General features: G+C 40.9%; 1 protein-coding gene across 1 annotated transcript; it reads left to right on the top strand.

Moving 5' to 3' along the window:
• Positions 1-4,271: 4,271 nt before the first annotated feature.
• LOC134458727 (interferon-induced protein 44-like) lies at positions 4,272-22,184 on the top strand. Its single transcript, XM_063211151.1, has 7 exons — positions 4,272-4,282; positions 12,156-12,253; positions 13,111-13,214; positions 16,357-16,509; positions 16,716-16,887; positions 20,752-20,852; positions 21,834-22,184. Exons 1-7 carry the CDS (start codon positions 4,272-4,274, stop codon positions 22,182-22,184), a joined length of 990 nt encoding a protein of 329 aa, XP_063067221.1.
• Positions 22,185-23,183: the final 999 nt, after the last annotated feature.

The following is a 23,183-nucleotide window of genomic DNA, read 5'->3' on the forward strand; positions in this document are numbered from 1 at the left end:
AGGACCAACAAGAAAAACTAATACATCTAAAACGATAATTGATCTAATATTTACTAACAAACCAGAGAGGATCACTAAAACTTTTAATTTATTATCTGGTCTGTCAGACTACAATCTTATCCTGTGTTCAAGGAACTGGGGGGTGGGGGGGGGAGATAGCGCTGCGATAGGTTGTCACCTTTTTCAACCCTCCTGAGTTTGCAGGTATGCATCGGTGTGCGTTTCAACCTTTCTTTACATTTAACTTTTATTGTACATTTTGAGTCTGCCCCTGGCTAAAGTAGATGGGTGTAAGATTTGAACAGAATGAACAGTGTTTTCTCACCTGGTCCCCTTTAAGTTAACTAAACTCAGTCCTCTTTAAGTGGACTAAAAAGTGAGCCGACAGCAAAAGGACTCTCTTTTTGTTCATATTGTGAGTGTATTATAAAAAGAACCGGCCCATCTTTCTGGTTCAATTAGGCTTTTATGGTGTGTCGGTCCTATTTTTGATCACACCCGGTCCTCTAGAGCCCTCCTTAAGTGATTACAGCTAGTCACAAGTGTAACTTGTCAGAACTCATAAGCGAACAGTACGGTTCACTTCCAAGGGGTCTGGGTAAACTTTGAAGCATTCACATATGCACAGAAAATGCTGAGTCACAGGTCTGAGTTCACTTAAATGGCTGAAAAGGACCAGGTGTGAAAACCCTGTTAAAGAGGACTGAGTTTGGTTCACTTAAATGGGGCCAGGTGTGAAAACCCTTGAAATTGTATGGAGAGTATCATGCTTGCTTCAGTAGTCACAGTGCATGTTGACATGCACGTTTCTTTAGTTGTAATTCAGATTTCCAATGTTGATTGACAATCCCACTACCATGCTTGACTAGCCAGATGATACACTTTAAAAAAAAAAAAAACCTCACTTATTTACCACCACACATGCTTAACACCATCTAAAGCAAATTTGTTTATGTTAGTCTCTTCACCACTCAACAAGGTTCCAGTGATCCATATTCTCGGTTTGTTCATCTCTCTTCAGACCAAGACATATGATGTACATATGAATCCATATAATGTGTACACCTCTCATTACCATTTGTCACTATCTCTCCAGATGGCCCATTGCAGCAACAAACTGGGAGTCACAGTGAACCACATCTTCCCAGTGAAGAATTACCATGAGGAGATCGTTCTGAAGGAAGACATCGATGTTCTGCTGCTGACCGCTCTCACATTCATGCTAAACTATGCCAATGACTTCCTTGCTGACCTCCCACCAGAAATTTCTGACTGCCCACCAGACAATAATGATTCCTAATGTCATGTAAAATTATATAAATTATTATTATTATTTTATTTTATTATTACATATTAATTAAAATTCATTAAAATGCTAGCCTAACCATCAGCACGTTAAAAAATCATTTTTGAATTTGGTTTGAATGAAATATCAATGTTGCTAATGTAGCTAAGCTAAGCTAGGTTTCGGGCCACCAGACGTTGCGTGTTTTGAAAACAAGCAGAAAAAAATACTCGACAAGTTTTTAGAAAAATGGGTCGACATAAACCTTTGTGGGTAACGCCTTCTTTCGACGTGACGCAACACAGAAAGGGTTTCGTGATTCGCCCGTTTCTTTGCATTATTTATGTCAATTGGGAAACACCGGGAAACACAGCCAGGTGAGGTGACGCACCGCTATGAGAGCCTTGCAAGTGAGTTTAACTTGGGGTTTGATCTTCAAAAGGAGTGAGTAAACTGTGTTTTATCGGAAGTTGGCCTTTAAGAACAGACATAAGTAGGTTTTACACTGACTGTGAATCATAATATCCCAGTATTAGCTATTCATTTTGAGCTTACCTGTAATGTTTGCTGAATTTTGAAAAGGAGAAAGTAAAGTGTTCTCGAACTGTTCTGCTGAGTAGACATGACTGTGTCTGGTTTTATACATGGGTTCGCCATGTTTGTAAACACAATGTTATGAGGAGGGGCAAGACACTGGCTGCCAACCACATGAGCTATTTTTTTGGTAGTAAGTTTAAGGTCCTACCAAAGCTTAGACGGAACCTACGCCCTTGTTTGACTCTTGTCTCAATTTTAAACATTTTAAAAAAGTAACACACAAAGTGAAAGCGAGTTTGCCATCAGAACCTTTCTTCCCATGGAGGCTGCAAAGCTTTTTATGCATGCAATGATATTTAGTCATATTTCTTACTGCTTCACAACATGGTCACACACATCAGAGAGCACTCTAAAACAAATTAAGTCTCTCTTCAAGAGATCACTAAAAGTGCTTGATAAAAAGCCCATATGTCACCACTACTGCAACATTGTCAAGAAATATCAGCTTCTGGACTGATAGCTATCCGTTATTTCTTGATTTATGTCTCGTTTTTTAAGGTTTTGAATGTGCTAGCTCCCCCACCATTACAGGAGTTCATTAAGAAAAAGACTTCACAAGTGAACACAAGAGCCCAGGCAAAAGGAGACTGTGAAGTTAAATGGCGTAGAACTCAATTCAGCCAAATGGCGTTGTCCATTAGAGGTGCAAAGTCCTGAAATACTCTAACATCTAACATCTAACATCAGACAGTGTGTCAACTTTAACACCTTCAAAGCAAATCTCATACAGTGGCTGAAAACTAATCAGATATGCATTAATTATTAGAATTAACATTTGTTTTTCTTTCACATTTTTTCTTATTTGTGTATTTACTGTACTACTTTTCTACTTTATTTTTTTCATGTACCCCATGTTTGTCTTGTGAGTAAATGTCCTCTGTCATGCAGTAGGCTAGTTTATTTTCTTGTTATGTGTTTTAGTGTGAGTAGGCTACCTAGCACAACAGATGAAATGTAGCATCTATGTAAGTCTGGCATTTTTATATTGAAGCTCTCAAGCTGATGTATTGATTAATTTGCATTGTCCTATCCAAATAAATAAATGAATGAATGAGTGCTTGGCATGGCTTTATCGCATGGTAACTTCCAATAGATTTTATCTCAAAGTGATCGTATGTAATCTGTTGTAGTCATTAACTGTCTTGCTGCAAGCCCATGTAATGTATAGAGGTGCTTAACTCGAATCTTTGAGGCGTCCGGATTGATTGGATCATTCCAAGGAGGGTATCCGGATTAGACGGATCAATCGGATCACTTATTTAAAATAAATAAAAATAAATAATAATAATGTATTTTTTAAAACGTTTCTGCCGTTAAGTGGCTATGCGCCTCGCCTTTGTTGTCCCATTTATCAATTCATGTTGATAAATCAAAGAGTAAGACAGTTTGATCAACAAAACTCACTTTATGAATCGTCATGGTTCCTAAACTCATGCTGCGATCCGACCCACCTGGGTCTCCTCACTAAACATGCGACCACGACTCGAAGAGCCTTTGGCAGTAGTGACACGGCATGTTCCTGATTTTGCAATAAATAATGTGTGTGTTTGTATTTAAGAAGACAAAAAGTAAAATATTTGGGAGCAGAAGTCTAGTTGAGCAGGGATAGACAGGAGGTGAGCAGCAGATGACCACTCGCTTCCGCTGCCGAGTTGCCTTGTGACTCACACACTCGTGGCAAAAACGAAACTTAAGTGTTGATCCGATCCGTAGGGGATTCGCTGCTACCAACAACTCAGTCAGGATTTGTCTCACCGAGTCGACGAGGGCGCCGGACTCGGACGAGGGGAGTGACAGCAGTGGCTTTAAAGTCTGTACGCTGTAACGCAGTGAGTGATAGTAGAGTCACGAGAGTACCCTACAGACTGAGATGTAAAAGCGTTGGCAGAGCACTGTTAACATTTAGAAATGTAGACCTCAACAGAGTCAGAAGCACACACATAGGGAGTGGGAATCCGCGACTCAATTGGCCACAACAGGCTGGACGGATCAAACAGGCTCGATGAATGACGAGGCGGGAGTTGGTTCCGTTTTACTCAGCGAGTGTTTGTGACTGAACAGCATACTAGAGAGATTAGAGAATGGCTGTTGTAGTCAACTAAAGAGGATATATTCCGGTTTCACAATTTCTCGTGCTGTAACTGCCATTTTGTTGGCATATTAATGAAATGCCGTCTGACCCGCCTTTGGCGGATCAATGCACGACAGCCATCCGGTCTGTTCGGATGAGGTCTTCAAACGGATCATCCGGGTTTCAGCTCTAGTAATGTACTACATGCACTGTAGCTTAAATTGTGCACTAATAAACTCATTACCAGTCAAAAACAACATCATTTTCTCCACTTATTTATTTTAATTCAAGTCTTTCAAATCTATTGAATAGCTTGAAATGGTACACAGGTAAGTAGTGAACAGTACTAAACTAAAGATTAATGTTTGTATTTATTTAGGCATTTTAAGGCTTCATTTCCCTTCAAGCTGGTTAACCTGGGAAGAAGAGCCAAGCAACATGTGCCACACATCTATTAAAAATGTTTAATCCATATATACTGTATATACAGAAATTAAGTTCATTATATAGGAGAATGCATGACACCATCAGAAAGGCTTTGTTTCTGTCATTTCCAACATTGTGTTTATGACATGTTTGCATGCCCACCTCAGCAAGGCTGTTCAATGAACCATGGTAAACACACAGAGACATCTAAGTTACATACAAGCCAGAGACATGACCAAAATCCAATCTCTAAGGAAATCATAATAATTCGATCTGCAGTAAATTCAGGAGTTGAGGAGTGTATAGATTCAAGTGTGTATGTTTTGTTTTTTTCATCATAGGAAGGAAAAAAGTCCACCTGAATTTTGAGGGTCTAGCCAACAGTTACATTCCAAAACGTCTCTGTTTGCAGGAGCTTTTTCATTCTGTCTCCTCTTATCTTGTGTTGTATTGTTTCAAGCACTGATGTTATTAAGGAAAGCGCCCATGATTATTAAACCAACTTACAGTATGCTCCTAAAGGCAATCTTTAAATGTTCGGTAACACTTTATTTTAGGGACACATCTATTAGCACTAATACATACAATATTAATGCCTGTGTAAGTAACTTGTAAGGCATGTACTAAGCAAAATAAGACAGTTGTTAAGCATGTATTCACAAATGTCTTGTTCATGCCCAATTAGGGATTTATTACTAATATAACCTTAGTAAGGACCAGTAAGCCTATATTTCTATTTATTAGTAAGTAGTAAGTGGCAGAATACAATGTGTATAAGCTCCCGACACACTGTGTGAACAAACCCTGAACAGTGTGAAAACAGATGCAGAATAAGGGTCCCTATTCTAAAGTGATGCATTGGTCAGCCCAGATGGCTCAGGGCCTCTGCACTACCAAAGTCCTAGGGCCCCCACACCACCCAGGCCTGCACTACCTAGCCCCCCCGATCTACAAAGTGTAAGGGTATATCAAATAATTAATATTTACCCAGCTGAGTCATCTAGTTTTCTCTTGTTCATATCAATGAAAGGGAGGTAACAAGAGCCTATATATAGCAAGGATTGAACGTACACTTGTCAATGGCGGTGGGTTGGTGAGATGTAATTTTTTTTTCATGTACCACTGAGTTTTAATTGTAAAAAAAAACCAAAATAAATGCAGAACATTAGAATAAACTACTCTTTTGTGATAATTAAGTGAATGTTTGAGAACATTAGCATCAAGAAGTGCAGTGCATGATGGGTACGCAATCTAGGCCAACAGACAACCTACCCAGCTCTGAGCCTACGTCCTTAGCTCCTCCCCTCACTTGTGAAATTTAGTTGCTATCCAAACAATTTGCCATGTACGTAACAACAGAAATATTATCATTGCTGCATTGGCCATGCATTGCATTTCTGACTAAGGGCGTAGCCTACCCATCATGCACTGCACTTCTTGTAGCTAAGTTTTCTCAAACATTAACTTATTTATCAGAAAGGAATAGCTTAGTTTCGCTTCCAAACTATTACTCATCGTTATATTCTGCATTTATTGTAGGGTTTTTACAATTAAAACGAATTGGTGTATGAAAAAATGACATCTCACCACCCACCGTCATTGATAACTTTACGTCCAATCCTTGCTATATAATGCTTCCAATTACTCATTAACATAATGAGTAGAATAAGTGAGATCTTCATACCTACTGAGACTAATGTAGACTCTGAAATGTTCTTACACTTTGCTTCCCGGGGGGGGGACGTAGAGTGGGGGCCCTAGGTAGTGCGGGGGCCCTAAGCCATCTGGGCTGAGCAATGCATCACTTTAGAATAGGGACCCTTATTCCACATCTGTTTTCACACTGTTCAGGGTTTGTTCACACAGTGTAACAGGAGCTTATACACATTGTATTCTGGCCCTTACTGCTTACACATAAATAGAAATCTAGGTCTACTAGGTCCTTACTAAGGTTATATTGGTAATAAATCCCTTATTGTGCATGAACAAGACATTTGTGAATACATGCTTAACAACTGTCTTATTTTGCTTAGTACATGCCTTACAAGTTACTTACACATGCATTAATATTTTATGTATTAGTGCTAATAGATGTGTCCCTAAAATAAAGTGTTACCAAATGTTCTTTTGATTCTGCCAGTAAAGAAGCTACACGTTCAATCAAGATGATAAGGAGGGAAGGTTTGGAATCATACTAAGTGATATGTGCCAATTCATTTCGTGCTGCATAGCTGGGTGTACTGTATATTACTTGGTCACAAAATAATTAATTGAACTGTGTGGATTTTGTATTTGAGTGTAGTTGCAAAGATGTAGCATCAGCTGCTGGTTCCTCATGTGGTTATTTTTTTTTTTAATTGAATTTGCATTGCAACCTAGTAAGGTGCTTAATTAGTTAGAGAAATGCACCCCTGGTCCTGATGGATCTCATTGTAGCCTTTGACACCGTGGATCATAACATCCTCGTAAAACTCTGTGAAGAGTGGGTGGGCATTAAATGGACAGTACTGTTCTGGTTAAAGTCATATCAGCAACACTGTCTCATGTCTCCATTGGTCATGATTCATCTGTCCTGGTTTCTTACGGTCCCAAAGGGGTCAATTTAAAGGCTAATAATACTCTGTCTATAAGTTATAAATTGTGCCCTCTCTCTCTCTCTCTCTCTCTCTCTCTCTGTCTCTCTCCCTTTCTTAGACAGACATACGTAGAAGCATGGAGGGAGGGACAAAAGTAGAGCGGGGGAAAAGGGAGTCTAAAAGGGCACTGTGATAAGGCGACAATTTATGGGAAGAGCCTTACACAAGGAGGAGCGAAAGAAAAAAACAGAGTGAGAGAGAAAGAGAGACAGGGGGAGAGTAGAGATAGAAGGGGAGTTAGACTGAGGGTCAGGGCTAACAGGAAATGAGTGAGAGTTAATGATACTGAACACCTCAGAGAGACCGTAGTAGTAGTAAGTCTACACACAAAGCATAGTGAGAAGAGAAGAGAAGGGAAGAGAAGAGAAGAAAAGCAGGCAACTTAAAACCTGGACCTTCACACTGGTAAGAGTCACCAACTAGCTACCACGCACACGCACACACACACACACATACACATACACATACACACACACACACACACACACACACACACACACACACACACACACACACACACACACACACACACACATACACATACACATACACATACACACACACACACACACTAACTAATATGGGGTGGCAGTGGGTGGTGGTTGTAATGGCTTGCTTTAGATTAAAATATTCCAATATCATTGGGTGGATTTGGAGCAAAATTGCAAAATACGTATGACATTTCTAGGATTGAGTTCTGAACTGTAACTTTACAGCTGTAATGGACAAAGTGAATATATTCTGATGTTCACATGTAACATGTGATGTGAACAATTTTCTTTTTGCTTTTCTGACCCACTGCCCTGCTCTTCATTTTGGTCGTGTATAGCAATTATGACTTTCATCGTCATTATGCACAGGGCATTACGAGGGACCTTACGGATGTAGAAAACAAAATACGTCTGTTTTAGATAAATCAGTCCTGCTTTTGCCATCAATTACTGAAACTAAGTCACTCTGTGCATATTCAACAACAAAAGTTAACCACCATAAGAACTGCTTGTCTGTCCCAGGGATTTGTGGAGTTGGAAAGGTTTTTTGTTTGATTGGTTGATTGATTGATTGGTTGTTTCTCTAACAGCTGAAGGACAAGGATGCCTATCTTTGGGAAGAAAAAGAAAGACAAGAAAAAGGTATGAACAGACGCACAACACACCAAGTGCGTCAGCTTATATTTTTGTAAGTACCGGGAAAAAAGACCATAAACTTGGATTTGGTTTAATGAGTGCTTTGGTACAGGGCAGGAGAGAGGGAAACAACCCGGTCCAGCACAAGCACACAGTTCATTGACTTGTGTTTAAAGGACAGTGGCATGCAGTGATTCCATATCGGCACTTTAGTATCATGAATATGAGGCTTATCTGTGGGTTATGATTCAATTCAGTTCATATTAGGCAAGGTAAGGCAAGGCAAGTTTATTTGTATAGCGCATTCCATACACAGGTGCAACTCAATGTGCTTCACAAAAAACAAATGCAAAAAGAAAGGAAACAAGAAAAAAAAGAAATTAGAGTCAAAGTAAATTTAAAACATTAAGATAAAACATGGTAAAAAAATAAAAAATAAGAATGATTTATAGGCCTAATTTAAGCTAGGGGCTTAAGCTAAAGTCTGCCTCTCCACACTTTGTTTTGACTTTTGGAATCACCAGCAAATTCTTCTCTGTTGACCTTAGTGACCTGGTAGGTGCATACAGCTGAAACATATCCAGTAGATAGGTGGGTCCCATTCCATTTAATGATTTACACATTCCATTTAATTCCCATTCCATTTAATGATTTAAACACAAGAAGCATTGCCTTAAAATCAATTATGTAGCTTACTGGGAGCCATTATTATATTATCATATTAATAGAGGGTGCTCAGGTTACTCATGTCTCAATTTACATGAAAGTAGTTGCATTCCAATTACTGGTCCATTGTAGAATTCCCTCAGAATATGGGGTACCTTACTACCAGCAACCATTCAGTTCGATTTAATTTATTGGTGTTGCGGGGGTAGCCCCTTGAGTTAAGTCATGGAGACCCCCTTGGAAACAAGATATTATATGACCGTGCAATGCAATACAGAACTACGTATGTTCTAAGACTATTGTTCCCAACTTTTTTTTCCCTCAAAGCCCCTCTTACCGATGTCCACGGCAAGCAACCCAAAATTCTACCGTTGAAAAGGGGTTTTTTTGCATTTCAAGATGTTGACATCATGAATTGCTTGAAATGGTCAGCTTCAAAGACACACAGTAGTTTGTAATTATAATAACCCTCCATTACAATATACTTCACTTGGATGATGTTTACATGTGAAGTATATGGATATTTTTGAAAACACACATATTTTCATTTACATGTAGGCCTAACTCAAGTTTTAGAAATCTCCATTTAAAATATCCCTAAAATGCTACTGTCACAATGACAATGTTTTTTTATTCACATGCCATGTATTTATGTAAAGGGATTAAAGAAATATGCATTTAAAATCTGCATACGTGTCAGCAGCACCTTGACTGTATTCCTCAGAAGCCCTCTGATGATGATGAGTCCATGACCCCTGATGATGTTCCCCCCAGGCAGCCTCCTCCACCCCCTGAACCACGTATGGACACACACACACACACACACACACACACACAGACACACACAGACACACACAGACACACACAGACACACACACACACACACACACACACACACACACACACACAGACACACACAGACACACACACACACACACACACACACACACACACACACACACACACACACACACACACACACACACACATTAATATGTTTGCTATTTCTAGTTGTTTTTTTTCTTACTTTAAGGATGATTTAAATATTATTTACCAAAAGCACCAGACTTCATGTACAAATGCAGAACTGAAATCAAACAGGTCTAATTCTGACTCCAGAAAGGACAGTGGCGGAGCACTGGTATTGTGGCAGGGGGGGCGAGAGATGTTTCAGAGGCCCCTTTCCTTACTATTTAAAAAAAATACCAGCAATGAAGGCATTTATAATTTCAAACACAACATTAGCCCATATGTTCTTCACTTCGTATGCATACAGTAGTCTAACAGTCCTTCACCACGGTTGCCTGCCTACATCATGCTAACCAGAGCTAAAGGCAACCAACCTCAGTGGGTATTGCCTACTGTGGTGTTCAAAAGTCAGCACAGCAGCAGTCTATTCGCAATTCGGGAAATGATTAGGTTAGGGTACTAAATTATAAAGGTATAGTTCCATAAGCAGCCCGAGCCCTGCCATGGATTGTGTAACCTACACATACCGGGTAAAGTAGGCTACACCTTGTCTCCGGTTAGCCAAGCTAGCTGAAGACTACTTTATGACTGTGCAGTACAAAACAAAAGTGACAACAATTTAGACGTGGTGCGGTGGAGATGACATGCCGCGGCGGACATGATAATAAAACCCTTCTGTCCCTACCTTGTCTTCTTCGTAGAATCTTTTTAGTAGGCTATCCATATTTTCTCGCGAGTCCACACTGTTAACGTATGCCTTTGAATTGAACATTTTAGGCTATATTCTGCCTTCAATCAGGCCAGAAGGCAGAAGGCATACAACGGAGATTAAAGTAAAAGCCCGCGTTTCACTGACAACCATGATGAATTTAATTTGGCTAGAAACCACTATTAAAAAAGAAGGCAACTATCCCATGCATCTGGGCAGAATCCGCTTTGGGTGACTATGGCAGCTCACGCTCTGTTTACATACAGCCAGAGCAGGGTTCTAAACTCAGCCAATCATGTGTTATCTCCCACAATTCCAGACCGCAATGTAAAAATAAAAAAAACCCTGTACGTCGTTCTTAAAAGATCTTTAATGTCATTTGAAACATTTTTGTGCATATTCTTCCGCCCATGTAATGACCTGTTGGCTATATATTAACAAAAAGTACCACTACTGTGCCATTGGTAATAGTGTTTAAAAGCCCCACCGTCGTGCTGGAGTCTGTCCTCGTAATAAGCTATGAGTCTCCCCTCAACCACATTATTGGCGGTAAAGAGTACTACACTGACATTCGCTACTGCGCGCAGCAACGCATTGCGTCATGTCGGGGCCTTATCTTCATGGGACGCTAGGTAAAGAGCATCTCTGGGGCCCCCTCGCCCCGGGGCCGGGGGTTTCTGGCGCAGGTGCCCCCCCCCAGCTCCGCCCCTCCAGAAAGGGAATACTTTTGTTGCAAGTCAGAGGACTGCTCAGTCCCTTAAAGAAACATGTTCTGGTGGGTGCTCTTTGGATTAAGGTACTCTACTTGTTTGTCCAAAGTTTGTTGAAAAGAAAAAAACTTTTCTTCACCAAGGCACTATAAAAAATTGTACTTAAAATTCATTTATTGTGATTACATGTCCAATGACGACTTTTTTTTGGAGTGCCTTGGTGAAGAAAAGTTTTTTTTTCTTTTCAATAAACTTAGGGAAATACTTTTGTTGATATTTTTCATTCTGACATTTGCTAGCTATATTTAGCAAGCTATATTAGCTTGATGATATATTATTAGTTAGTCACTTTTGGGTGTTTTCACATCTGGTCCTTTTCAGCCATTTCAGCGAACTCAGACCTGTGACTCACTCAGCATATGCTGTGCATATGTGAATGCTCTAAAGTGTACTCAGTCCCCTTGGAAGTGAAATAAAGGGCACCTGGTTCTTTTTGTAATATAGTCATATTATGAACAAAAACAGAACTGTCACTTTTAGATCCACTAAAAGAGGACTGAGTTTGGTTCACTTAAAGGGGACGTGGAAATACCCTTAGAAACTCCTCTATTGAAACATAATGGTATTTGTTGGCACAAGTTAGTCAGAGGAATCTAGCTCTAGGGAAACTGACTAAAGCAGAGCTCATTATTTATAGGCCTACCTTAAATGTTCTGAACTGATTTTTACCTCTAAATCTGAGTCTTTGTTTTCAAAACATGGAAATATTAAATTATGACTTAATTATATGATTATAACTTAATTCATTTCGTCTTTATAATTTAGTGTTGCTTAGCAGTTGGAGAGATCTGGAGTGGAGGTAAGTCACCACGAAAATTGTACATATCTTGATGTACATAATCCTAAAAAATCAAGTTTCCAAAAGTAGCTTTGGTTAATTTTAATGTCCTTTCAAACAGCCAAAGAGACCAGAGCAAAGACCAGCTCAGGAAAATTAAACCCAGCTGTCCAACAGTCAGACAACTCCGAATACTGGTCCATGGACCAGTGGGAGCTGGTATGTTAACACACGCATGCAGGCACGCACGTCGCATGCATGCACGCGCACGCACGCACATGCACACACATCGTGTGATTGTGATTTTGATATGTCCAATTCCTACACATGATTCTAATATCAATTTAATTGACTCCATTTATGTTCCCTAAAATGTCAGGAACAGGACAAACGAGGAACCAAGTGCGTTCACGAATCCCAGAGGGGCTTTTATTGATTAGGGAAAGGGTGGGAAATGAGAAGGGTTCCGGGTTCAGAGGATTCTGGGGGTTCCGAGGGTGTGCTTGCAGATCTGACAGGGAGTGACTGTAACAGAGGGCTATACAATATACAGAACATGGTAATGGGTGAATACATTACAGCTGGGGAGTAAACAAGGGTAAGTGGCACAGATCACAGTGGAGACAGGTGAAGGTGATTAGGCCGAGCAGAGAGTAGAGTGGAGTAGATTATTAGAACCAATTGAGAGTGGTTACTGGATAAAGAGAGAGAACAGAAAGAGAGAGAGAGAGAGAGAGAGAGAGAGAGAGAGAGAGAGAGAGAGAGAGAGAGAGAGAGAGAGAGAGAGAGAGAGAGAGAGAGAGAGATAGATAGAGATTCTTTAAGTACTCTCTACTCTCTCTGCCCTAGCTGTTCAACATATTGTACCTATTTTGAAATGATGTGTGCACTTATTTGTAAAATAAGTAAATAAGTAAATAATAACCATTTTTATTATGTGTAAAAATAATGTGTTGAAATCATGTCAATGATGTCATATGTACATCCCATGATATGATATGAAATTATATACAAGGATATACAAATGACATGTAAACACACTGTGTGTGTATGCACGTACTGTAACTACACAACAGGCAAGTCCAGTTTCACCAACTCCATTGACAGCATCTTCCAGGGACGCATGATGGCAGGAGCTGCTGTAGAGTCAGCTAATGCTGATGGTAGCTTCACAAAAAGAGTAAGTCTCTCTCATTGTGTTCTAGAGAAGGCTTCTTCTTCGACAAACTCCCGGAAGTGCTCTCTCTCTATTCTGACTGCTCTATGTTTCCACAGTCTTGTGTTTTCTCAGGATTATATGAGAGTTTAACAAGGGGGTGTACTCACTTTTGCACCAGCATAATTTCACAAAAATACACAAATATGTCATTTAAATTACACTATTGACCTTACTTTTCTGACATAAGCTCAAAAGATGTTGTATTACTACTCTATAAGCATTTTGGGAATAACTTGTGGGTTAATTAAAATATTGTTCAAAATGTTACTTTTCAACAGGGGTGTACTAATTATTGCTGTGCACTGTATATGTTGGAACAACATGATCTCCAAAAATTCCGTGCTCCTGGACACGGATGTTAAGGGCACAAAATCTGTGTCCAGGAGCACGGATTTTGCCAAAATTCCGTGCTCCTGGACACGGAATTGTTTTCCGTGATGGACACAGAGAAGTGCTCTCTCTATAGGCTACTCTCATAGATCTATGTTTCCACAGTCTTGTGTTTTCTCAGGATTTTTCTCATTTCAAATATTTTTTCAAAAAAAATAACATTTCCTGCTGTCAGGTTAGGGTTAGGGATTGTTTTGGTCTGGGCACAGCTACGGTAGTTTTCTTTCATTCATTATATGAATTTGATAGCCTAGCAACCAACTGGAAAAGGTATTTCTCAAAAATATGTCTTTAATGACAGGTTAAGGTTAGGGAATGTTTTGGTCAGGGCACAACTTAAATTGCTATAGCATTATTTTGTTTAGGATTAGCATTTGGCATGTACTGTATTTTCTAATGATAGAGCCACAGTGCTGTGGTAATAGCCTATAGAAAGCACTTCCGTGTGTCCATCACGGAAAACAATTCCGTGTCCAGGAGCACGGAAAACAATTCCGTGTCCAGGAGCACGGAATTTTGGCAAAATCCGTGCTCCTGGACACGGATTTCGTGTCCTTAACATCCGTGTCCAGGAGCACAGAATTTTTGGAGATCAGGCTGGTTGGAATTCCTGACAGCGGACAGGGAAAGTGGTCGGGAGAGTTGCTGTTTACTTAAAAATAACACACTAAGCATTCGGCTGACACTTAAAGTGTACCTCCGGGATTTTGGACATCAGACCTCATTTCCGAGTCAGCCAGGGTGTAAACAATGTGTCCAGAACGTTTTTTTCACATTCCATGCAGTCCTTGTGAATTCTCATATCCATGTTGCTAAGCTAGCGCAAGTGAACGGAAATGGTAGTAGCCTGCCCCCAAAAATAGTCTTATCCAGTTGCAACAACATTAAAAACAACCCCATTATTATGCCAGACCGCAAGTGTAAATACTTGTCTTGATAGAATGAAGTTTGAAATTAAACCAACATTGCAATCATGTTTGAGCGAACTCCAACATCTTTGAAGTTTGTAAAACGGTTTTCCCCTCTCCCTGACCTCGCTCGCAAACATCAAGAAAGAGTAATGCTTTCTGTCCGACTTTGTAAACCTTTCGTAACATTGAAACATATGCCATAACAATGTTTGGTTGTTACTAGATGACCCGTGTGTCTACACAGCATGTTGGCGAACAGAACGCACACTCTTCTCCCTTTCATCCTCCCATTCCATCTCGTCTCAAAAAAACATTCCATGTAATAATAACTAGAGCTACGAGTGACATATTTCACAATGTCAAGCCAGATCACATAGTGTTGCGTAACGTATGAGTCCATACGGCAATTCTAATGCCATTTGTTATAGCAACACAAAATAACAGTAAATCAGTACAACATGCAAATCCAAAAAGTTTGCAAAAGTGAACGCTATTCCCCTCTCCCTGACCTCGCTCGCAAACACCAAGAGTAATTCTTTCTGTCAGACTTTGTCAACCTTTCGTAACATTGAATATGCCATGACAATGTTTAGTTGTTACTAGATGACCCGAGTGTCTACAGAGCATTAGATGTTGGCGAACAGAACAGTGCACCCATCTCTTCTAAATCCCTTTCATCCTTCCATTCCATCTCGTCACAAAAAACATTCCCTGTAATAACAACTAGAGTTACGAGTGACATATTCCACAATGTCAAGCCAGATCACATAGCGTTGCGTAACTTATGAATCCATAGGAATACGGCAAGTCATGTCTAATGCCATTTGTCACAGCAATTACACAAAATAACAGTAAAGCATTACAACATGCCAATCCAAAAGGGTAACTTCTAGCCCAAGTTTTGGCTAACGTAGGCGAAGCCATTATACCACTGGGCTACCATCATAGAAGCAGAAAGCATAGCAAACCTGTTCTTCGGAGACTGTTGGTGCGCGCCACAAAATGTAGATCTGGGAATGCGGTTGGCACCGCGGACACTTAGAGTTTTCCGTGTAGGTATTAGACTTCGAGAAGGACTTTGTGAAGTCGTCGGGACTGAAATGGTCACTGCAAAGCACTGGGGTAGCTTACGGAGCGTCTCCATCGGCGTGTTGATGTAGCCCTGCAGCCAGGAGCCAGAGTTTGGTTCTTTCAACATCTTTCACGGAAACCAATGGAAACTTGCCGATACCCATCTGTGGGCTTTATTATTGCAGTTGGTATATACACACTGATGTACCATGGTGCGATGTCGTTGGGTTTTAATCCACTATTCAATCCGAAAGCAGTTGTAGAACTAGCCTTGATTTGCAATGTCTCTTGCAGTGGGTGGGTGGGCTACATCACAACTGAAGAGAGCAAAGTAAAATTCCGCCGACCCCGAGAAAATAGTCTCTCAACATGGCAAAATCCACGCAGTGCAAGGTTGGTTTAATTTCAAACTTCATTCTACTAAGACAAACATTTACACTTGCAGTATGGTATAATAACGGTTTTGTTTTGAATGTTGTTTAAACGGGATAAGACTATTTTTTGGGGCAGGCTACTACCATTTCCGTCCACTTGCGCTAGCTTAGCAACATGGATATGAGAATTCACAAGGACTGCATGGAATGTGAAAAAAAACGTTCTGGACACATTGTTTACACCCTGGCTGACTCGGAAATGAGGTCTGGTGTCCAAAATCCCGGAGGTACACTTTAAAGGTAATTACTTTTTAATTACCCCCTTAACCCAGTCATTCTATCTGGTATTAATGTTAGTTTCAGATTCTTAACATCAACGATGGACAGCACGAATCATTCCTGCCATTTGCCTTCTGTGACACGATGGGTCTTGAAAACGAGCCAGAGAAAGGAGTTGTGGCAGAGGACCTGGTCAAAGTCTTAAAGGGACACATCAGAGATGGTTACATGGTAAACACAGACACAGACACACACACACACACACACACACAATGACATCTCAATGGAAAAAATGATAATACTGTTGTGTATACAGTGCAGTAGCAGCATGTTACAAGTAAGAAGTTAATCATATTCGAAACCTCAATGATGACCAGCTCCCTCTACTCACTATTCTCATTCTCATTCTCTCTCTCTTCCTCCCTCTCTCTCTCCAGTTTAACCCTACAAAATCCTGCTCCGACAAAGACCAAGGGTACAACAGCTATCCTACGCTGGCTGACCGTATCCACTGCATGATCTGTGTCATACCGTCCACTACCATCTCCATGATGGAAGATGACATCATTAAGAAGATGAGGAGTGTCCGAGCGAAAGCTGCAGACATGAGTGAGTCTTAGAAAATATATATTTTTTATAACATTAACAAAGTTTCAATGTCTTTGGTCTGGTCAATCCTCCATGTCCTATTAAAAGAAAAAGATAAAACAACATTTCAGCCTCACATATGTTTCGATGAATAATACTTGAATGAAAAAAATGTAGCACGTAAAGGTGCACTGTGTAATATTTTGAACAGTTTCCCCCCAAGTCATGGATTTTCTCCATGTTGCCATTTTAAATTTCCAGAAATAGACATTTTAGCTGCACAATATAGTGTGGTTTGCTCATATTCACTAGTAAATATTAGTTTATTTGTGGGTAAATATTCATGAAAAGATCGAATTTGGAAATAGGCAGCTGTTTCAATGAACAGTAGTTGCAATACTTACTCTGGTCACCATCTTACACAGTGCATCTTTAAGAGAGGTGAGGGCTTAAAAATGGCACATTTGATGTACAAAATAGGCCATGTCAATCCCTATTTTAAAAAGCATATCGTAGAAACTAAAAAAAATCACAGAGCTTTGAAATTTCGATCTTTGTTCCCAAGCCATTTTACAAGATATCTATGCAAATCATTGTTTTTTTCAAATTAGTAACTTTTACTCATTCTTAAATATTATATTATAAGAAAACCTGACAAGCAGACATCAAACCTGAAATTCACATACACATACACACATACCTTCATTCACACACCTGCTCTGGAAGCTGCCGTATATCACGAATTACCCAGGGTTCACATGAGTAAGAGCAAGCGTGTGGCTTGCGAATGGCTCCAGCAATAGCACGTCAAATGGGATGCTTCAGAGCTGTCTGCTTGCCTGCGCTTGCCGATCCCCCCTGTTCCCCAGCTCAGCTGACATTAACTTATTACGTTTAGCCTACTTGGACTGTTCACTTGTTCGCAGTGGGCTTGTTGTTTGGGGAAAATAAATTATCACTTTGTAATGGTCGTTTTCCCACTACCTGTATGTTATGTAGGCTATGGATGATGATGACGATGTGACAGAGAGAGGTGCGCGTGTCTGTGTCGTGAGCGCATTGAAGAGTTGGTGCCGAAAGCTGTAAGGGTGACGGACAGTCTCCGTGTGTACAGCCAAAGTGTCTGTCTGATCTTGTAGCATTTAGCGCTGATTAAAACCCGGATGATCCGTTTGGACAACCGGGTGAAGATCTCCTCCGGACAGATCGGATGGCTGCCATGCATTGATCCGCCAAAGGCGGGTCAGACGGCATTTCGTTAATATGTCAACAAAATGGCAGTTACAGCGCGAGAAATTGTGAAACCGGAATATATCCTCTTAAAGCTGGGCTTACACTGTGCGACTTTTGCCCCGATTTTGCCCCGATTTGGCACTCGCACGACTTTTTGAGAGTCGGGCCGATTTCTTGCTCAATCGTAGGTCAATCGTGAGTCTCGCATCGTGCAGTGTACATGGGGTAACGACAAGCGATTTCGCCTCACGATCGTGCAATCGCAGGGTCGCAAGAAAATCAAAACGGTTTGAAATTCTGGTCGTGGCTCGTGCGTAAATCGCACAGTAAAAGCAGTGCTACGACCCGATTTGACACTTCACATGCTTAAATTAATAGGGCCGTGCGATTCGCTGTTGAGCGCGACCTCATCTCCACCTCAGGTGCGCATGTTCCCTCCTCTGCAGACCGGGGAAACATGCCTGTCGCGTCGTACGGTGGAAGCATTTCGCTCGCATCCAACTGTCGGCTCGTGTAGTGTGAGAACGTGAGTCGTGAGTTGTGAACTTTTAAACAGTGAAATTCCATCGTGCAGTGTGAGCAGAAGCTTAAGACCCACGAGTGAAAATATCGCACAGTGTATGCCCGGCTTTAGTTGACTACAACAGCCATTCTCTAATCTCCCTAGTATGCTGTTCAGTCACGAACACTCACTGAGTAAAACGGAACCAACTCCCGCCTCGTCATTCATCGAGCCTGTTTGATCCATCCTGCCTGTTGTGGCCAATTGAGTAGCAGATCCCCACCCCCTATGTGTGTGCTTCTGACTCTGTTGAGGTCTAGCCTACATTTCTAAATGTTAACAGTGCTCTGCCAACGCCTTTAACATCTCGGTCTGTAGACCAGTGACTCTACTATCACCCACTGCGTTACAGCATACAGACTTCAAAGCCACTGCTGTCACTCCCCTCGCCCGATCAGCAGCGGCGCCCTCGCTCGGCGACTCGGTGAGACGAATCCTGACTGAGTTGTTGGTAGCAGCGAATCCCCTACGGATCGGATCAACGCTTAAGTTTCGTTTTTGCCACGAGTGTGGAAGTCAACTCGGCAGCGGAAGCGAATGGTCATCTGCTGCTCGCCTCCTGTCTATCACTCCCTGCTCAACTAGACTTCTGCTCCCTAATATTTCACTTTTAGTCTTCTTAAATACAAACACACACATTATTTATTGCAAAATCAGGAACATGCCTTTTCACTGCTGCCAAAGGCTCTTTGAGTCGTCGCATGTTTAGTGAGGAGACCCAGGGTCGGATCGCAGCATGAGTTGAGGAACTGTGACGATTCATAAAGTGAGTTTTGTTGATCAAACTGTCTTACTCTTTGATTTATCGATGTGAATTGATAAATGGGACAACAAAGGTGAGGCGCATAGCCACTTAACGGCAGCAACGTTTTAAAAAATACATTATTATTATTTATTTTTATTTATTTTAAACAAGTGATCCGAATGATCAGAGTGATCCGTCTAATCCGGATACCCTCCTTGGAATGATACAATCCATCCGGACGCCTCAAAGATTCGAGTTAAGCACCTCTAGNAGCATTTAACATAGTTGGTGGGGGTGTTTCGTTATTCATGCACAGTCTTGTGCAGGTCATGCAAGTGAGAATTCAAGGTAGAGGTGTGTCGTTCATGAACGAGCCGGTTCTTTTGAACGGCTCCCTGAAGTGAACGATGGGAACCGGATCACAGCTGGGGGAGCCACTCGACCGTTATTTCGTTCATTTTTCATTCATTTTAAGCACGTGACCTCGACCAGAGTAATTAAATTTGGGAAAAAACACAATTGTTTACCTCAAAGAGAGGCAAAAACGGTCTTTAGAAGCAGGAGAATAATCAGTTGTTGTTTGGACAAAATTACCTTGAGATGGAGTCAAAATATTACATTCTTAACACTGAATACATCATTTAAAAAAGAGCCAAAAGAGCCAGTTTTTTTGAACGGCTCTTTGAAAGGAACGAGCCACTAAGATCCGGATCCCGTCAAAGAGCCATAAATCCCATCTCTAATTCATGGTAGCTAGGAACGGTGAAATATATGGCCGTCATGTTATTTAAATGTCCGGAAGATGAAAACTCGGCCGGCCACTTAGTCCGGCAGATTTTTTTTCTAACGGAACCCCTGATGCCGCCACACTGTGCATTTCTCCGGACAGTATTATCTGCTGTATTGCCTCACTCAGGGTTGCCAGATGAGGCTGATGATTTCCAGCCCAAAAAATGCTCAAAACCCACCTAGAGGCACAAAATCCTACCCAATTCTATTGATTTCTATGGCAAAAATTGGTCGGGTTTTTCTGCTTAATGCCATTTTTTCCCGCACACGGCCATCCTAAGCAGCCCAATTGGCCCAATCTGGCAACACTGGCCTCACTGGCAGTTGGTCACAGGTAGCTAAGCATCTTCCTTGAATACCACAGCATTTTTCGAATGGTTGGTGAAAAAAATACAATCGCAAATGTGAAATGTGTTATATTCATTGTAGGCCTACATTATTTGCTCATATAGGATAATGTGTGTGTGTGTGTGTGTGTGTGTGTGTGTGTGTGTGTGTGTGTGTGTGTGTGTGTGTGTGTGTGTGTGTGTGTGTGTGTGTGTGTGTGTGTTTTCAGGGGTTCCTCAGGTGGTGGTCTTGACCAAAATTGACATGGCATGTCAAAATGTGGCCAAAGACCTCCAGCTTGTCTATAAAAGCAAGACGATCAGGAAGAGGGTAAGTGTGAGGAGAGAGTGTCTGTGTGAGGAGCAATCAGCAAAAGATTTGATATAGTGTTGCCAAAACCCCCTAGCAAAAGTCGCAATGAATTGATTGTACATATGGGCAGTGATAGCAGCTTTTTAGAGATCAGAGCTCATCTGCAGCGCTGCTTAACCGTGGAAAATGCTTTTGCCAGCGACACAGAGTTACCACTATGTAGAAAACAAATTATTTTGTCACTTCCAAATTCGGCAGATTCACCAAAAAGTCACTAGATGAGGTTTGTAGTCGCCAGGTGCATATAAAGTTGTTAAATCTAGCGACAAAGTTGCTAAATTGAAAACCATGGTGACATGTTCAGATCTTGTTAGACTTTCCATAACTAGTTAACGAAACGGCAAGTACATCCTTGAAAATGATTAAATCGGGGCCAAAAGGGATACTTTCCATGAATGATTGGAGTGTCTCTCAATGAAAAACCCAAGTGTAAGACTCCTAAAGCAGATACTACTGTAGAGTCAAGCAATCGCTTCTTGTTAGCTGTAGCTATCCACATTTTTCTGCTGTCATTCTGCTCAAACAGAGGGAATAAAACTGGTGCTTTGATTGGTGGAAAGGTTTGCCTTCCTTTTGTGTCGGTAAAATCTGCTGTTATGCGGGTTCAACTATGAAGGGAATGTGAAAGTGTGCTATCTCCCTCTATATAAAACCTTCAATTAATCCAAAATGCATTTGCAAGGTAGCCTAGGAAAATAGTTATATTAAAGATAACTAGTATAACTAATATAAAAAGATTTTCTAGTAGCGTGTTTGTGCTTGACTTGGTGTGTGTGTGTGTGTGTGTGTGTGTGTGTGTGTGTGTGTGTGTGTGTGTGTGTGTGTGTGTGTGTGTGTGTGTGTGTGTGTGTGTGTGTGTGTGTGTGTGTGTGTGTGTGTGTGTGTGTGTGCGTGCGTGCGTGCGTGCGTGCGTGCGTGTGTGTGTGCATGCGTATTTAGATGGAGGAGTGCAGTAATCGACTGGGAGTACCCCTGAACTGCATCTTCCCCATCAAGAACTACCATGAGGAGATCGCCCTGAAGAATGACGTCGACGTGCTGCTGCTTTCTGCAATGAACTTCATCCTCAACTTTGCCAATGATCACCTGGCAGCGGCGTCTAGGGATGGGCTTGATTTTGGGCCCAGGATGAGCTTAGCCAGAGATTTGTCTAGCATGGAGCACAGTTCCTCTAGCATGGAGCATGATGTTAACTTCAGAAGTCAAGCTCCCTCTGGTGGAGATACAGGAAATAGGAGTGATAGCTCCAAACGACAATCTGCTTCCTTCCCTGTAGTTCCTCGTCCATGAGATTGTTCCATCATCATCATCATCATCATCCAAACAGCAATTCATTTATGAAGTACACTACAAAAAGCTTGGGGTCACCATAATTTTTTCCACTTTTTTTGCAATTCAAGTTGTCGACATCCATTAGCTTCAAATGTTACAAAGGTAATTACTGAACAGCCAGATGTGGGAAAAGGTTTTTCCACCAAAATGGACAAAGGAGAAACATCCAGAAGGGTGAAACATGTTTCTCTGTTGTCTTTTGTTTGTTAGGGACCATTGGAAATCTTTATTTCTGCCCTTTATACAATTCAGATACAAATGCAAGCCAAAATGTGTGAATGAATTTCTACTCATCAAAATGAACCTGATGGGACCTGTTATTGTGAATTCACGATAAATTGTCTTGCCCATGTTTATACCCGTATGTACAAGTATAAATCTTAGATTTTCCTCTTTGAAAATCATTCCACAATTCCTTTTTACAAAATCAAATGAAATGATATATTGGTTGTATGTGAGAAATTCAGAGAGCAATGACAAAATAAACTGATTTTGAACTAGAACTGACATTGAAACTGAAGAACCTGAATACTCAGGCGGGAAAGTATGGTGGGGAGAACGTGTGGTGACCCCAAACTTTTTACTGGTACTAGGGCCTATATGCTTTGGCAGAATGTTTATTGTCGGCAATTGAACATCCATCTAAGCAGCCATTTAGTGTTTATTGTAGCCTATCTGACATGGCACGTTATATGTTGTGTTTGTTGACCCACCTATAACCTCTATAATCATTGTATTGGCAGATACAGTAACTCACTGTTAGAAATAGTAAACCTCAAAGAAAATTAGTTTAAGACAATACCCTTTTCCAGTCATGACCAGCAACAATACAGTCCTTTTGCTTTCTTTTTCTTTTAGTTTTGATTGTGTTTATTTTCTACAGGACCCATTATGACACTGTTTATAAAAGTAGTATATAAAAAACGTAGGAACGCTCTGATGTCTTGATTGTTTTCA

The sequence above is a fragment of the Engraulis encrasicolus genome, chromosome 1 (genome assembly GCF_034702125.1).
Source record: "Engraulis encrasicolus isolate BLACKSEA-1 chromosome 1, IST_EnEncr_1.0, whole genome shotgun sequence".
In the NCBI taxonomy this organism is placed as follows: Eukaryota; Metazoa; Chordata; class Actinopteri; order Clupeiformes; family Engraulidae; genus Engraulis; species Engraulis encrasicolus.

What these genes read in the sequence shown, in the direction of transcription:
- LOC134458727 (XM_063211151.1), top strand. An exon ending in CCATGGACCAGTGGGAGCTG is followed by an intron (nt 12,254 to 13,110) that starts GTATGTTAACAC and finishes ACTACACAACAG; the next exon opens with GCAAGTCCAGTTTCACCAAC. An exon ending in ATGGTAGCTTCACAAAAAGA is followed by an intron (nt 13,215 to 16,356) that starts GTAAGTCTCTCT and finishes TATTAATGTTAG; the next exon opens with TTTCAGATTCTTAACATCAA.